The sequence below is a fragment of the Calonectris borealis genome, chromosome 3, assembly GCF_964195595.1.
Source record: "Calonectris borealis chromosome 3, bCalBor7.hap1.2, whole genome shotgun sequence".
Taxonomy (NCBI): Eukaryota; Metazoa; Chordata; class Aves; order Procellariiformes; family Procellariidae; genus Calonectris; species Calonectris borealis.
In genome coordinates, this window is record NC_134314.1 from 36,132,337 (window position 1) to 36,150,530 (window position 18,194).

The 18,194-nt window shown below is 41.6% G+C and overlaps 1 protein-coding gene and 1 long non-coding RNA gene across 5 annotated transcripts in view; one reads left to right on the forward strand and one right to left on the reverse strand.

The window, feature by feature from the left end:
• The first annotated feature begins 54 nt into the window (after positions 1-54).
• On the forward strand, positions 55-17,210 carry LOC142080251 (uncharacterized). Its single transcript, XR_012672908.1, has 3 exons — positions 55-1,849; positions 6,992-7,156; positions 17,167-17,210. It is a non-coding gene; the product is annotated as an uncharacterized LOC142080251 (long non-coding RNA).
• The window catches only part of FILIP1 (filamin A interacting protein 1), a 113,116-nt gene continuing 100,840 nt past the window's right edge, over positions 5,919-18,194 (reverse strand). For 2 of the 4 annotated variants that reach the window (XM_075145335.1, XM_075145334.1), the window contains exon 3: positions 14,022-14,748. In XM_075145335.1, coding sequence (XP_075001436.1) covers positions 14,542-14,748 — 207 coding nt within the window. In that variant the 3' untranslated portion in view covers positions 14,022-14,541. Of the gene's footprint in view, positions 6,734-13,955; positions 14,749-18,194 lie in introns of those variants that run through there. The other 2 variants (XM_075145333.1, XM_075145332.1) reach the window with 2 other exon arrangements.

The following is an 18,194-nucleotide window of genomic DNA, read 5'->3' on the forward strand; positions in this document are numbered from 1 at the left end:
CGCGGCTGATGACGCGCCACTGGCCACGCCCCACCTTTCCCGGTGGCGAGAGAACGGCCGCGGCGGAGCTGCGCGTGCGCGGAAACGGGGCGCACGGGCGCGGGGGGAGGGCGAGCTGCGCCTGCGCGCTTCGCCGCCTTCCGCCGGCCCGAGGCGGAAGGGCGGGGTCACAGCGCGCATGCGCAGTGGCGCTCGGCGCGCGGCCGGAAGGGCTTCCGGCTCCTGCCACTCAGCGCTTCGCTGCACCCCGGGGAGCCGGTGCTGCGGAGGGGCTGAGCCCTGCCCTGCCCTGCCCTGCCCTGCCCTGCCCTGCCCTGCAGCCCGCCCCCGCGCCGAGAACGCGGGCGGGCGGCGCAAGTGCCGTCAGGCCTGCCGCGCTGCGGAAAGCGCTGCGTCACTTTCTAGCTGCCTCGCCCTCTTCCGGCGGCGCAGGGTCTGGCGGGGCAGGTAGGTCCCAGCCGGCCCACAGGCCCCTCTGTGCTCCCGGGAGGGTCCTGGCCGCAAAGCCCTGCTACTCCTGCCGCTGCTGCCGTGCTCTGGCTCCCCGGGCCCCGGGGCCGGGGCGAGGCCAGCCCGGCCGGCGGCCGCCACCTCTGAGCGGAGAAGCCCCGGGCCTGCAGCCTTGTCACCCCCACTCAGTGCTGCAGGAGGAGCCCCCGCACCCCTCGTCTTCCCCCTGCATCACAAGAGGGCTGCTGGAACAACGCAGCATCGGTTGGATTGCAAATGGAGAAGTTAACTGAAGCTTCCTGCTCTTATAATCGGGAACAGCATCAGTGCCAATGTAGAGATGTGATAATACAGGTCATCTCTCGGCAAAGTTGTAAGAGCTTGTCTTAAGCCATTCATACTAACCATCACTTCTGGGAGTTTTGCGCTATATTCCTGCTCTGTTGTCAGGAGGTGTGTGAGTGAATTGGGAGTGCATTGAATGCAGATAAGGACGTTGCTGTCAGAGTTGTTATTTTTTATTTCCCTTAGGAGCTAATACAGCTTCTATCCAATTCATTAAATAGTCACCTTGTGGAAAGCAGTGTGGGAGTATGTCTTTGTATCCCAGAATACCTGCTTTGTCAGGCATTGCTCAAGCCAATTTACGTTTTTACATTAAAGTTTGTTTTGTGAGAATGCTGTAGTCCTTACTATATAGAGAGAGCGTAGCCAAAATCCACTTTCAGCAAGTACTTATGTATTTTAGGAAATATATTTGTGTATTTTAGGAAAAAATAATTTAAACTAATTAAATAATTTTATAAGCATGTAATCCAGTCTAAGACCTTTTAGCTGCCTGTGGAACGTGGAACAGTTTCTCTAAAATAAATGCCTTTTAGTTCTCTGAAGAACCGAAAGTATCAACAAAGACCAGTGGGGGGAGCGAATGACTTATGCAAATGTGGTCTGTCTGTGGAGACTCAGAAGAGCTCTCTTCACAGCATAGGAAATTTGGACATTTAAGCATCTAAAATTTAAGAATTACTTTGGTGCCTAAATAATTTAGGGGTTCAAAAATTAATCATATTCCTTATGGCATCTGTGCTAAAGCTGTATCTCATTCCTGATTTATCCTTTCCATTATCTTGTGGGCCCTACCTTTTGCTGTCATTCCCCCTAGCTGAGCCCCTTGTCCCTATTGTCACCCTTTTCTTTATTATCTTTTGTTTTCAATTACCAGCTTCAGCTATAGTAACTTTTACTCTTGCAGCCTCACAGAAAATCCAGTGAGGTGCAACCTGGGATCCCAAGGGAACGAGACTGCTTGTAAACCTGTGCTGTGAGATGGCAAGAAATTTCTCTGGCAGCAGGATGACAGAGGGGCGATATCGGGAAGTTGGGAATCTCATGCTGCCAGGTGTGAGAGGACTGGCAAGAAAGGGCACATTAAATTTGTGTGGGAATCCGTTCTGCAATGGTTAAACTGGGCACGGGCTCTGTCAGCTGTTGGGGAGTAGCCACAGTAGTGATGCTGTGGGCCACGGTGATGGATCGCTGATGTAGTGCTATCGTTTGTGTGAAACGGGCAGAAGAACAGTGGGGCGCTTCCTAGAGGATTGTGCAGAGAGGCCCTCAGTTAAGTAAACACAGGTTGATGTGAAAGTTTTCCTTCAAAAAGTTTCAAAATGACCTGCAGGGGAGACATTTCACCTAGGGGCAGACTAAATCCAGTCCAGGAAAACCTCAAATTATGGAGATGGGAAGAGCCCCAGAACTTTTATGTGCTGATCTGCTCCATTTGTATCAAATGACGTGCTAATATAGCCATAGCCACAAAAGCCCAGGATAAATCTGGGACATGTGGAAAAAGGAAGGAACAGGAGAACTTCCTCCTTTCCACCCCAGTGGAATCAGCTGCTGTCCGATTTTGAACTGGACAAATGTAATGTGTGGTGTGGTGTGGTATACATCCTCATGGCCGAGTCCTGGTGCGAGGATACGTACTGCCATATCGACAAAGCAACAGTGGAAGTGAGGTGTCTGAACTGATCTCTGCTTACTGTTCTGCATGATGTGAATCGGAAAAACTATTTAACGTACCATACAGATCAGATCCTGTTATTAACCAGTTATAGATCTCTCTTTTCAACCTAGTTGTATCTAAGGCCATAAGTTTGTCTGTAAGCTTGGCCTACACATACACTTTGCACTGTAACAACTAAGTTAATTAGAAGCATGAGTTTTCTTTTTATCAAAATAATTATGTCCTCAGTAGCATAACTGGATGCAATCACAGGGTATATCTTACTTCCATTCTTCAGAGAAATAAAGAATATCAGCATAAATACTTCAATGTATTGGTTTTACTTTTTCACTGGTAAGCTAAGGTCTTGGTTGGATATTATTCCACAGTTTTACATGAAGGCAAATGCATTTATATCCAGGCAAGTGCAACCAACGAATTTCACGCTCATGAAATTTTACAATGAGGTGCTGTGCAATGTAGTGCACTTCAGATTGGTTTGTGTGCAGTTATAAGACAAACACAGAAAAAAAAAAGAAAGATACTTATAAAAACATACATTTATAATGTTCCTTTTTAATATGTGGAATGGCAAGCTGATTTATTAGGCATTCACTTAGCAATGACTGATACACAGACATCTTACATAGTCAAGGCCTCAGTGTGTTGCATTTATTAACCTTTAAGGCAAGGAACAAACAAATATGTGTCACTACTTAAGCATAAATGCTAAAATTACAAAATTTTAATTTGAAAACTGAAGTCTGATTTCAGGGGTATAAAATGAGCCTTAAAATTGTACAAAAATGCATGTATTGTAGTTAATTTAAAAGATCACCGGTTGGCATTTACTTTTTAATTGTATTCCATTAAGCCCCAAAAATGGTCGTCTTCTGGCACTTATCCTATCACACTGTCCACTTATTTATAGGAAAGATGTAAATAATTAATGCTTTTTAAAATAAAATCTAAAGTAGTAAAACCTTACGCTGTTAAACCCACTAATATTTAGAACAGACAAGGCAAATAAAATCCATTGACTGCCAAGTAGATTATTTCAGGGAGCAAATCTACATAACTTAAAGCATTAAATACGAAGTTTTCAACTTAAAAGTTACTGTTCAGAAGAAGAGATAAAACCCAGTGATTCACAGTAGGAGGTGGAACATTCAGGGCAGTAACCTCCATTTGATACCTTGTTATATTCATTAGAGATGGTTCTACAAAACGGGCGGTTTTGTTTCCTCTTTGGTCCAATTATGTTTCACAATGAGGCAAAAGGAAAAACTCACTGGCTGTAGAGTTTTTCTCTAGAAATCAAAGTATTTGAGATCTTTTTAATAGATTGAAACATCTATTATTACCTGTAATTATACTAACACAGGTCTTTCAATCCTCTTTAGACAGTACAAGACCTTGAAGAGAAAAGTAGATCTTTCACTGCTTTTCAATTGCTAAAAAGCTACTGATATCTATAGCCCAAGATAGCCTCTACATTGTCTTCATCTGAAAGCACTTTCTAATTACTCCTTTAAAATGACAATACTTGTAGAAATTAATCACATCTTTAGTCTATATTAATAGATTTCTTCCCGAGTGTCCCCAAAATATAGACTAATTATGTGACTAATGCACTTTCTTTACTTGTTTTAGATTCAAATCCAAATTAGGTCATGTAAAAAATTGACCAGGAACATAAACGCATTGATGATGAAATACACGTTTTGCACACGTGAGTTTTACCCTCCGGGCATTTCTGTGAAATACTTTAACTGCTGGTCAGGTGTCAGATCAGAACTTATTATTCTACCTGCATAAACCATTATCAGCGATGAAATAGTGTAGGATCTTTTATAACCAGTGTTACCAGTCTCCAAAAGTGCTGCAGTTCATCTAAAATATTTTAAAATCTAAATGATTTCAAATACACCACGACTGTATTTATGCTTTAAACAAACCTTTATTTTTTTAAAGCTTAAAAACTTAATGTATTTGCGAAACCATAAATGTTTATGTATTTGTTTATAAATTATAAAACAAAAGGGGACAACTTATACATACGCTCATACTGAATCGGCTTTATATTAAAAACTAGACAAGGAAAAATATTTTCTACTTTGGTCGGGACCTTTTAAATCTAGACTGAACTTCAGAATAAGATTTTACTTATATCTTACTTATATTTAAAAGCTGAAGTTTACTTCAGGCCTGTCACTGTCACTTTCAAATAGCTGGCAATTTCATTCCAGATGAGCTCAATGTAGTTCCTAACACGGATAGGTTTTGATTCCCAAGTAATGCTTTGAAAATAGAAGATCTGGTTCATTACAATGTTCGTTCTACTGCGCAGTAAACTGAAATGTGGCACACACTAAACTTTATTCACCTCAGCTGTATTACTCTCTGAAAGCTGGAATTCTTCTCGACTCACTCTAAAACATGATCTACAGACACAGCTATGTTATTGGCACACATTGTCTGCCATAAGAAAAAAAAAACACTCCTTAAAAAACTTGGTGTACAAGCTGAAGTACAAGATATGCCAACAAAATTACTCAGGATAAGCAGCATTTATTTTGATTACTCAGTATAGCTTTGTTAGCAAACTCTTTACAATGCCAATCAACTCCAAGAAAGTTTATACAGGTCCCAGAATATCCTGCCTCTCTACAATGTCAGCATTTGCTGCAGAACTCATATCTAGAAGAAAAAAACAGCTCCTATGGCTGGCAAGCAAACTAAACCACGAAGATCAAATTGACTACATAGCAGTGCGTTATTACAGCTTCAAAAATGAACTGGCCTATTCATCTCCATGGGATACTGAGTTAATGCACTCTTTCTGGCGTCCCACAGCATATTTCCTGCAAGAAGCACCGTTTTCCCTTCCAAAAAATAGTCTCTCCCAGTAGCTTCTGCAATTAAAAAATCTGCAGTATTTTAAATATGTGCCAATGACTTAGATTAAAAATAATTCATTATGAAATGTATAAGAAAAAAAGACCCTGCTGGTCTGGTTGTATCCCGCTTTACATAAAATTCATTCAGAAATAATATTAAGTATAGCTGCCACAGAACTCTCTGGATGCTATTTGAAAAGCTACAGCCACCAATGTAAAATGTGCCTTCAGCGTATGGCAGAGTGCGTGGCATCTCATCTATACAGTCCTACTAGTCCTGGACTAAATATTCTGATCATACCAATCGGACGTCTCTGCCAATGCAGTGAAAGCGCAAGGTTAGAAACCATTAAGTCATTAAGGGCTTGGTGATAGATCCCTCCCTATATCTTAACATCCGAATCAGTTTTACTATGTACATCGCTGTGATACAGCAGCAAAATACGAGTCAGAAAAAGTAACTTCCAAAGGCATACATTCTGTCCCTATAAACAAATACATATGTGAGTACTGTCAACCTTAAGAAATTAGAGTTAAAATTCAAACACTTGATTACATTTGCATAGTTGTGAAAATTTATTAGTTACAGTGTAATGAAAATCAACTTTTTCGGTACAGGCAGAAGTAAAAACATACATTGTATAGAAAAAAATCACAGCTTTAAAAACTGGCTTACATTGTTTAAAATGAGTAAATCTGGTTGTATTTCAAGGCATTGGACTTTAATACTTAAATTTATGCCAAACCATCACACAGTGCAAGAAATATTCTGCAATAGTACAAATTCCATACAGCAGACTTCAGAGTATTTAGACTCACAGAATCTCATGGTGGCAAAAAAATGTGCTGAATATTTTTCCATTTAAACATAAAACATTGTTGAAGTTAAATTTTTCTTTCTTTACATACTCTCTATTACAAAAATATCAAATTGTGAATTTGACAGTGTATTCTACAAATAAATGCGCCATGGACAACAGGAATTGCAACTTCGGGACAGTTACTTTACAAAGTGTATTATAAAAATAAATTATATGGCAAACATCAAACAAAATCAAGCACGTGCCTTAGGCTTTGCAAATAAAAGTGAAATTCAGCTGGCAGAAAGACTGCTTCTCTCTCTCTGACTATGTACTTTCAAAATATCAGCAAGGCCCTTCATTCTTAAAGCTCTACCAAGGAAAAAAAATATAAAATCTATTGGAAGCAATAAATGCTTCCACGAATAATCAGTAGCACAAGTGACCCTGGTGTTGATGGTAGGGAGCTTCTACAGTGATCCATCCAACTGGCAAGGAGGGTAGTGCACACAGAGAGCGTATAGTGGGGGCGGTAACTCATCTAGAGTTCATGCGTAACTGGTGAATGATGACACTCTCTAAAAGAAAAGATAGCAAAACATTTGGGTTTATGAAGCTGCAAATGACTTACAAGTTACTCTAAAGAAGAACAATTACAACGGCAGTGCAAAGCATTTTTCTTCTAGGAAATGTCTCGCAGGCTTACTCTCACATCACTGGTTGATAAAAACTGTCCTGGCTAATGCTACAAAGGGAAACTAAATTAGTAGCAGGCTACGACTCAGGAGCCCTTGGCATCCACTTCAATGTCACGACCATCACTCGGTTGTCCATAGGGAAAAAGGATACTACAGTCAAATGGATTAAACCACAGGAACACCAAGGTTCCAGTCCCACACCCGAATCAGGTAGAGGAAGACTTGGAGTTGGGTCTCTTGTATCCTGGCTGAGCAAACCCGTCATAAACCTGCTGGCAATTCTGCAATGGGGATGAGGAAGAGGTATGAGGTCTATTCTCATTTTTAATTGAAATTTGGCTTAGAAACCTCCGCTGGTTTTGTTCAGCAAGTGTGCTTGAATTTTGCTACTGACTTTAACAGGGATAAATTTCAGCCACAGCATGCAAAACTAAGTGTTGGCGTTGTCTTTGAAAGGCTGGGTTTAACTTTGCCCTGTGTGTAACGTAGGAGATCCCTGATCTTGATTAATCTCTGGGCTCTCCTGAAATGCTAATGACCTAGTCTTCTCTTCTTCTCTCTAAATACACTGCTCCTACAGGCAACTTTTTAAATATAAGAACTTAGCTATCAATGACTTTTTCTCTGAAAAGGTGTATTTTATGCATTTCAAATAATGTAACTGTACCAATGCTAACTAGAAACATATAATAATATATCTTCAGAAATACTCATTTTCTTAATGGAAATTATTTGTTTTCTTTCTTAAGATTCCTTCCTCTCTTAATAGTCTGAAGATTTTTCAAAATTTACACGACCCAAGAAATGACACTAATCATGTATTTATTCCCTTTTACATTTTTATTGACTTCTGCCTTTGTCTGCTTCCTAACTAATATTTTCAAGATGTTTGATTAAGTTACATTACACGAGGAAAGAAAATCAAAATGTTTTCCATGTACTTTTAATTCCAGAACTTTGCCACTAGATGGCAGATTCCAGTGATGCTTTTCATACATGGTGAATCAGAAAAGCGGGGCTAAGGCAACAATCAAGAACTTACGTTAAGGCAAATGAAATAATAGAATTTTCCAAATAAAAAGTATTTCTTTTCCATATAATTTATCAATAACAAATGATTTTCAACAATATTTGTATACCAGTTCTACCAAATTTGAGCAATGGATGTGAAAGAACCACAAACTACAGTAAGATTTTACCTTACAACCGTGCTGTTCTCTAACTTCAAGCTCTTGCGGAATATGACGTAAAAAGCTGCATTTACTTAGTATCAGATTGTGACCTCAGGCAAACTCTCCCATTAACTTCAATGGGAGTCACATGAACTCTATACGAAACAATTTTGTTCTTAATATTCACTACGCACATTGTATATTAATACGGAGTTTACGTACAAAATTCTAAAAACTAAATGGGTAGCAGAAAAATATCATGCTCCTTGTAAAGGCTCAGTCACTGAATGAACAGCAAAACTACAGTAGTTTTCTGAATCAGTCTTCCTCCTACAGACCAAATACAGCAATTATGCAGAAAAGAGTAGGAGAAATAATAAAAAAATCAAATAATTTCCACTTCTAGTATTCATTTATTCATTCATATCTCACACACGTATATCTATGCTCTATCGGTTGTTTGTATTTGCAATGCTTATATATATAAATATATATATTATACACACACACACGCACACACACTCTAGTTACTAAAAGAGGTGTCTGAGTAGTTATTAAGCTAAAATTATAGTAGATTTTATCAGAGTTCTGTTGGACCACCCTCTGTAGGAATATGATTATATCTGTAGGATATGATTACATAAATTTTTCTAGGGTTATAGCTGTGAATATTTCAAGGAGCTATGAATTCACTTAAACAAAACAATTTATTTTAATGACAGGAAAAGAAAACAAAGTTAATGTAAAACTGCTAATTCTGCTTTCAAGTCCCACTGATGTAAATCAGAACTTCTCTGAGAAACACATCATAAACAGCTGGCATATCAAAAATACCAGTTCATATAATAAAGCACATCAACTGACGTTTAACATAGGAAGTTTAATTTCTTCTTACAACATATACAAACAATAACACCAGATAATACAAAAATGTATGTACCACAGACAATGCACGCCCAAGTGACGGAAAAGAATCATACATCAGTATTTCTATTTTTAAAATCCTGTTGAAGAGAGTTTTTGAGATGAAGAGCGATTCATACCCGAGTGATTCATACCTGACACTCAGAGCTGATAGCTCTGCATCTGAGAGGAGTTAACCCTGACTGCATCTTCCAAAAAGCCAAGTAAGAGCAGTGTGTAGGTAGTAAGAAAGATTAAAAAAGTGAAGTTATCATCTATAATGAGAAACGTTGCATGCAGTTTCACCTGAGAGTGCTCAGGCAAAATTAAGGGAAAGAGGATAACTCGCACTGACGTAGGGGAGAAAAACAGTCCCCTAAATGAAAACAAGTTCGAAAGATGAGCTCACAGAAACTCCTGCCAGCAAACTACAGGTTTCAAACCGACTCAATGATATTGCCACTGATGTGTGATGGGAACATATAATTGGTCTGAAAATTGTCCTGACCCTTGCAGCTTATGCCAAGCACCTGAAACCCAGCAGGGCAGTAGCTTACTCTCTTTAAAGACATGCTCTTCCACTTCTGATCAGAATCACTGAAAATTCATGTAAATATTGGGCATATTTTAGAACATGTGTAGCATATTTCAGGCGGTAACATATGACTTGGCATCCAGTTGGCATGAATCAACATATTAACGTGACTTTAGAGATTACTCAAATGATGCTAATTACTATGTGCTGTAAGTGGTTTGAGATTTAAATATGGTAACATGCATACTCTATGGGCATATTCAGAAGAGTCACAAAGTGTTACTTGTTTTTTGAAAAATCACACTAATGGGTGTCACGAAAAGAAAAAAGGTGGGCCAAATAAATCAAAATCTCTGTTTTTCTTCTATTATTTACTTAGCATGTTTACTGATCCGAGACAAATCCCCCAGGCATTAGGGCTGAAGTTGTGTGCTCCCTCATTTTCAGTCACTCTTACTCAAATGTACTGCTCTGCCAATGACTACATTGGCAATGCTCGTATGTAACTAATTCAGGTGATGGGATCTAATCTAGAGAACACAGTGGAAAACTTATTAGAACTAGATTTAAAATCACAGAGATCATCCAGAGAACTGAGGGTGCACCTTCTCAGTCCAGGTGTGCTGCTCATTAATGGGTTGGCCCTTTCCCTGCTCTTCTGCCTCTCCACCTTACTGCTGCCCCAAGCCGTATGTTCCCAGTTATCACGACTGTTTATACGGCCACGCAGTCAGCCAGAACAGGGCATCTCTCCAGCTGACATTGAATCCTACCAAAAATAGAAAGATTGGTTCTCAGCCAGCTCAGTTCCTGATGAAGCACTGTAACTATCATTATTACTCTGAGTTGAGTGCATTTTACTACTGAGACTGTTCCACTGCATAAAAAAAATCAATATAGAGAAAAAGGTAAGAGAGAAAGCATGAGGATGAGTCATTTTAGATGATCACCTGGGCAGAGGAAGGTTTGGTTTCTCCATTGTAATCCAGTAATGTAGAATACACAAGAAGCCCTGTAAATAAAGGCCCTAATATTTTCCTATGGATTGGTGTCTCAGAGTTTGATTCTTCGGTGCCTAGTAAAATCTGAGGTCTGAAAAAAGCTTGTCCTTGTGGTATTTCTGACATCACTCTTTTGTGTTCATTCTTTGATCTTGTATGAAGGTGAGCTCATGCTACATTGTTCCGCACTGTGGGGCGCTGCTAAGGTCTCGCTCCTCTCCTCTGTCGCCCTTTTCATTAAACTGGAAGAACTTCTTATTCTGGAGACCCTTATTGCTTTGTCAGATTTGGTTGAAATTGGTTGGTGTATTCAATGTTATTCATCAACGAAGGACAGATGGAGGGATGAACACAGACACTTCACCTCATAAGCCTTCTTTTCACAGAAGGCCAGGCTCAACGGCAGCCTTTGGGACAGGGACCAGAATCCGGGAGGGCTCCCTCCTCCTAGTTCAATATCCTGACCACTCAACCACGCTTTTCTTTCTGCTCAGTGAATACTGAAGCCCTCCAGGCAGAACAGCACAGCCTTTACAGGAGGGAATGAGAATGCCACCTTCTTCCCCCTCAACTGTCTGTCAGTGCCATTGGTGAACCTAGTTGGAGCTGATGCGGGTTTGAGTCTCCTCAGATACTGGTGAGAAGAGGGACCCGTCTCCTGCCTTTGAAGAAAGGTTTCAATCAAAAGCTTTTTAAAATAAGCAGCACTACCTCTACATTTGTGTGGTATTTGATTTACTAGGAGGCATTCATGATTCCAGTCACTTTAAAACAGCCACTGGTTTCCTACGCCTGCCTTCTTTCTTTTTCTGGCCCAAGAGCCTGGAACTAAGGTATGTTAAAGCGAGCCTTTATGCTTTTTGCCAGATTCCTTTTAGTTCAGATCAGTTCCCCAGTGAAGTTCAAACACTTGTGCCAGCTCAAGGGACAACCACATGGAAGTGAGTACTTTCTTGGCTGGAGATGACAAAGACAGGACTGCAGCTTTTGACTCCAGCGTGGGGTTACATCCTGACTTGAAGTGACCATGAAATTGTGGCTTGACTTAAAGCCCTTAGAGGAAATATACAAGAATAGCTAGATTATGGATCTCGATTAGGTTCAGAGGCTGCAGTGCTGGTTAAGTCACAAGTGGAACACTGACTAAAGTGCAGTGGAAGAACTTCAGGAAGATCTTCAGGATGCCTCTGGGGCTTAGGCACTGTCTTTAGACTTGGTTGTCTAAATTGCCTTCTGGAGCTGACCAACTTGAATGGAGAATCTTACTGTAATCACTAAACATAACCGTCTTCAGATTCAGAAGAAATTCCAATATAATAAAGACAGTTATGCTTCAACTTTTAAGACTTCTGAACTATAGGCTTTCTTTTTTCTTCATCTTACCCTTCTTCTAACTTTAAGAAACAAGAATCTCAGGTCAATTAAAAGAGATGTTAAAAATTATGAGTACAACTAAATACCTGTTTTTAGCTAATGTTTAAACCAGTTGCCTGATTCCAACTCTTTGGGCTTCTGCTATGGAGCATAAGTTCTTTTTTGTTGTGCTGCCCCTGGGAAAAATAACAGGATCCTCGGTCTGACCTGTCTGGAATTTCTCGAGTCCGTCTCCTGAAATCCTACGGACTCTACAAGAGTAATCCCCGGCTTGTGCCCGCAGTTCTGGTTCAGTCGTGCTAATCTGTGTGTCTTGGATTTCGGGTACTGTAAGGCTGGCTTGTTTCTTCAGGTGAATTGGTTTCTTGGATCTCAAGCAAAACAAACAAATTTTTCAACCACAGGCACACATAGAATATTGCCCTGGGTATAGCAACAGTTAACTAAGGCACTAAGTTTCTTTGAAACAAGGATCTGAAAAGAAAGGCTTAAGGCAGCTGTAGTTCATCACTGTATCAAGCCACATTAGCTTGGGGCTCATGTTTGCAATATTATTTAAATGACTGTTTTGACCTGAAGACTTGCTTCAGTGCCAGTATTTAGAGTGAATATCCAGCAAAAAGCTCTTAATAATGTGTTTTCTTCAAACATCTGCTATGTTACAATAAGATCTCAGCAACAATTTATTGACAAATTGAGGCTTTTAAGTGATAACAATTAGTTGAGAGGATCTGCTATATTTCTGGCATAGTAACTCACATTGCTTGCTAATTCCACTTTCCAAGTTTTAGCTGAAATACTGGGAATTGAGTGTTATGAAAAATGCTACTAATACAAATCTGATTTTCAGATGTCATAGGAACCAGAACCTTAAAATTAACAGGTATTGCAGGTGCTACACGTGTAAAAATTGAAACCTACTTCTTTTCTGATGTGGCAGCAGCTTTTACACCACAGACAAAATGCCCTTCACGTGAATAATAAAACGCCAGCTTTACCCTGGGATAATGGCCATATCTGGATCTTAAATTGGAGAGTAAAGCAAAGTGCAGACTGAAGACTAAACATTGCTTGGACTGAATATAATTTTGCTGACCTTCTGTGGCAGATTCTTCCATCAAATCTCTTCTCCCAGACAGAAAGCCATTTAATGTATCACCCACTGGTGCATTCTCTTTTCTGTGAATTGTATTTATTATTTATTGGTTGTCTTCGTGCCTTGCCTTCTAAAAGCTATTCCTAACCACTGGGTCCTTTACAGCTTGCTGTGGTGGTTGAGGTATTATACGAGTTTTAAAACCATCGTTTATCAGTCTGCTCGGCTCCATTTCTTTTGGTTGTGCCTTTTTTCTGTGGAAATTGATCACTTAATGGAAATGCCCTTTAATAACTTTACTGTTATTAAATAAAAAATCATAACAATCATCAGCATCCACACCATTTCCATGCTGGAACAATTCCTTAAAACATGCTTAAAAATGCAAACATGTAAATGAGGAAATCACAAAGAGGGAAGGAAAACTATGAATCGCCATGGTATTGTGAGGCAGTCTGTATTTAAGACAAAATATTTCAAACAACTGAGAATTGAGAGTAACTTCCATACCAAACCCTATCTCTTTCACAGTCTGTGCCTGAGCTGTGCCTTTAGATAGCAATTTCTGCCACCAGCAGTCTGTGTTTACTTCCCCTCTAAGACATAAGGATGCTTGGCAACTAAGGTTTAAATATAGCATCCAGCCAGGAAAACTGAAAACGAGTGAAGTCAATGGAGTGACTTGCTACATAGCCTTTAGTGGTCTTTGGAGCAAGCACAAATGGACTGTATTGATTGTATTGATGGACTGTATTGATCGATGTTTCTCAAGCTTTTTTTAAGGACTAAACACCTTTTGGCTCACTTGCCTTCATCTGACCCCTGAGCTGGCAGTAACCCAGTGTGTGTAAGTCGGGGACCCGGCTGTAAGTACTGTCCACAAGTGTTAACCCCCTCTGGAAGAAATAAGCTGCTGCTTACTACTGCTGCTGCCTAACATTGTGCAACCTCCCTACCCCCTTGTATTTTGTAACCACCTTGAGAAAGCAGCTCACCACTGAGAAACGCGGATTTGGATGGGAGACTCCTGGAGAGAAGGCTGGTCACAGGGTGCCCATCCTTTCTCTCTTCCCCTCCCTCCCGCACCTGAGGTACTAGCTATCATTAAAATAGGACCCCAAGTGCGCTGTCTCCTGGCACTGCTTCCCTAGGCAACGTGGCATCTCAAAAAATGTGATCACAGGCAGGAAGGCAAGTGCCCCTTGCAGTAGAGAAGGTGGAAAGTGATCCGTTAAGGTGGAAGACAATCTAGTAAAAGTGACCAAATTTCCTTCAATCTATTAAAAAGTGACCAAGTCTATCATTAAGAAATCCTGGGCTAGATAAATAACCTAGTGCAGTCGCCCCATTCTCACTTCCTAGGCTGAAAATCATCCTGGCGTACAACTGCTTTTTTGATGGCGTTTTTCTTTTTTTTTTTTTGACTTCAGGAAGAAAACAAAAGGATGTTGTTACTTAAGTAGTCAGTGCACACGCTTATTAGTTTGTTGTAAGCGACAGCTGCAGGACTCCGTTAGTATAGGCAAACGTGAGCAACTACACGGACAGGGGGCTGACTTCCATGGTAGCAGTAAAACCTGCAGAACGTACCCCCTGAGCCACCGCCATCAGCCCTGACCCCCACCCAGGGAGGCAGAGCTGCTGGCTGAAGATTTCTTCAGTTCTATTTTCATAGACTGAGTCTCGGCCCGAGGCTCGAATTTTGTCACATTTCCTGCTCCTGGGGCTGCCACTACTGGCTTTCCTGCTTTCATACCTTTTGACACAGGAATGCGGGTGGGTGTAGGTCTCGGGGATGACCCATCCTGTCCTGTCTGCAAAAGAGAGAGACAGAGAGAAATTACACGGACGGAGGACTTTTTCGTCTCGTATATGCTCATCTTATACTTTTCATTGGCTCTTCATTTACCTCTCAAGCAACAATGTCCCAAATCACGCCTATTAGCAAATTAACGTTCACATTTGGAACCTGGCTGTAGCACATACTGCTAGAGTAGGACCAAAGGTACAAAGTCGGGATCAAATGAGTTTCCCAGAGCTGAGGTCTGGTGTTTTGGATCAAGATGTCGTGAGGATGGGAATCCCTGCAAACTCCCGATTCCAGAGCACGACACAGTGCAGGATGGCCTTAGAGGCTACCGAAACGCTGGCTTAGCTGTCAGACAGGTGCAATTTTAGCACCTTGCACAGAGACTAGCCTGGGCCCTCAAAACATAGCCACGTGAGGCTAATGCTGAACCCAGAGTAACTACCATATTTTCAGATCTGGGGCAAGAGATTTCTGAGCAGTATAGCTACAATTGAACTTTGGTTCCCAACATATGCTGGGGCCACTTATTTCTGCACTGGGAAGTGCAGGGGCAGAGGGAAGTGAGAAGGGCTGGGAGAGGGAGACAGGGCAAAGATTTGGATTTCCTTTTCCTTGCGGCTGTGGGAGGAGGGATGTGGGAGAGGGCTCCCCCCTCTCCAAGCCCTAGCCACCACTTGATGAACTCTGGCGAGGGTGAAGCAGGCAGCCCAGTTTTCCAGGGATACCTCAAGGCAATGTGAACATGGTCATTTTACTTCCTCTGCCAACCGGCCTACCAAGCACACTTATCCTCAAGTTTGGGGACTTCAGAATATAAAAAAAAAATCTGGCCTTGAGAAATTTTTAATGTTTTTTTCTTCTGGATGGAATCCGGTCGAGGACCCAAGCATGGGGCTGGCAGCCCCAACACGATGCCTACCAGGGACCTGTGCCCTGCTGGAGGCCAGGCCGGCTATCCTATAGTTTTGAAAATGGCAGTCGGTACATACGTTTAGGCAACTGAATCCCACTGTGTATACACGTAAGGAGCACTTGGATAGGACAAAAAGATTCAGAAGGGCCAACTAGTCTTTTCTGTCTCCATTGGCCAGATAATGTTGCACGTACTCTGCAAGACCAAAACTAGAAGCTACACCTCATGGACCATGACCTAAAGAAAATACTTATAACCATGACAATTCTGAGAGGAAAATGTGTTTTATCTTCTGTCGTGTGCAATACAGACACAAATGTTAACAGTGACAACTTCAGTGTCTCAGCTGAATTTCATATGTGACTTTTTTCTGTTCAGATAATGGATGAAGACTTTGATCTCACAAAAGAGAATACTTTTCATAAGGTTCTGGAATCCTAGCTAGACCCATCTGCTGAATGACTAAATTCTGCAACTTATGTCATGTGAGCAAAATAAAACGCCACTGCTGAAACAGATTGGATTAGGGGATCGCATCAACTGCAATATGTATTTGCACATTCACTTAAAAATGCTTTTAAAAAATGCTCCACGAAGGAGCATTTTTCTCTCTCGAAGGATTTCCAGCCAGTAGCATCAGAGCCTTCTGTCTGCATCCTGCGTATTCAAAGGAAAACCATTCCTTAATCTTCTAAGAACAGTTCAAAACCCCATGCGTACACAAAAAAAATCTCACAATTGCAAAACTTGAATGCTGTCTGCCTGGCAGGAAGGAAGCCATTTTCAATAACTAAAAGCAACATTTACAATAGCAGAATAGCAGTCTAAAGGCTAATATGGAACTCACATGTAGATGTCAAAACAAGTTAGGCCCATACAATTCTGTAGGGCAAAACATGCAAATGCATTCCATCAGCCTTGGAAAATATGTCAACATCCCAGGGAACCCAAATGACAAACATCTTGTACTCCCTGAAAGAGCTCCACAGTGTGTAAACATGAGGCAATCAAATGAAGTAGCTGGAATCTCAGGCATTTCTTCAGCTTTATTCACATGTAAATTATTAACTAAGGATTTGGGCGCTTTCAAGTTACTCATTTCAAGCCTAAATCACTCAAAAGCACTTTGAAAAGAACTCTAACTTGCTTTAAATTTCTTAGTTGCCCTCTTTACGGCATACTAACATGTTGATCATATGGATGCTAATGCCTGCTTCACACGCAGCTGCAAAAGCATTTTGTATTTGCTAAGCCGCGACAAATGGCACAAAGGTGGCTCTTCAGCAAGCAGTCCCCTTTTGCGAGAGCGAGGGGGTAAGCAGGCAGAGGACACCCTCCGGTACACGTCCGTAGTGTCTGTGGCAGAGAACCCACATGACTGTCTGTCTCTTGGCCATTCTTCCATGACCCAAGCTCCAAGCAATTCCCTCCAGCCCCGTTTGTCTGTAGCCTGCTTTCTCTCCAGCCCCGTTTGTCTGTAGCTGCTGTCTTGTCTTCTGGTTGATACAGGAATGCGGCTCCAACCAGAAACCAACTCTTACGCAGCCGGCACGGAGCGCCCGAGACGCAGCCCCGCGGGACGCAGAGTGACCGCTGGTTGGCTCTGAGCTGGCAGGACGTGGTACTGGAACAGCACAGGGGGCCAGAGCAAGGTTAGTAAACACATTACTGAGAGTGAGATAAATACATGCAGCCGCTAAGCTGGTTAGGTCGATAATCAGCGCTCACTGCAGACACTGGCAAGTATATTAAGCAGTGAGGTTGCAGTAAGGTTGGACAGTCCCATTAAAGGAAGAAAAGCAATTTGAATTACAGAACATTTAGCATGTTTTAGTGGTTTATAACAGAACCTGTTTAGTGCATTTTATTGACACACAAAAGGAGTGCTTTCATGCACACATACACTTTTGGAATATTTTAATAACAAAGGTGCTTTTTCAGCACTTGTTCTTGATGAGATCAGAGACCAGTTTGCCCTGGACAGAAATGGTTCAGTTCAGTGGTCGACACATAGGTATGTAGTGCAATTTGAGATGCCCTGGGCCATTCAAGCCATCTGCACAGGGCTGCCAGATAAGACAGAGGACCCAAAGAGACCTGCAACCTCTGATAACGGAGTTGGAAGTTAGGTAGGCTACTTGACAGCACTTAAAATGACACTAAAGAAGTATGTTTAGGCAATCGAAAGGGTGGGACTTGCGATCTAGTCAACACAGTCAGTGGAGCCCAGTGGGCAATTCAGCTCACACCAAAGCTAGCGGCAGCGTCTCAGCTGAATCGCCCTCCGGCCTCCAGCATACAGGGCTCAGTGCTGACAAGGGGACTGATGGCTAGGGACTGACTCAGTTGCCTGCACTGAGGCATCTTGTGCCATCTGAGGTATCCTGAAAGCTTCCCCTGCAGAAAGGTACAGGTCCATGTTATACCTCCCAGCCTCATGCACGTGTCTCAACTGCCATAGGGCATGCAGATAGCACCACGCACCTCTATACGGGTGAGTGAGCTGACCCCTGGATCTGTAGTAACGCAAACAGAAG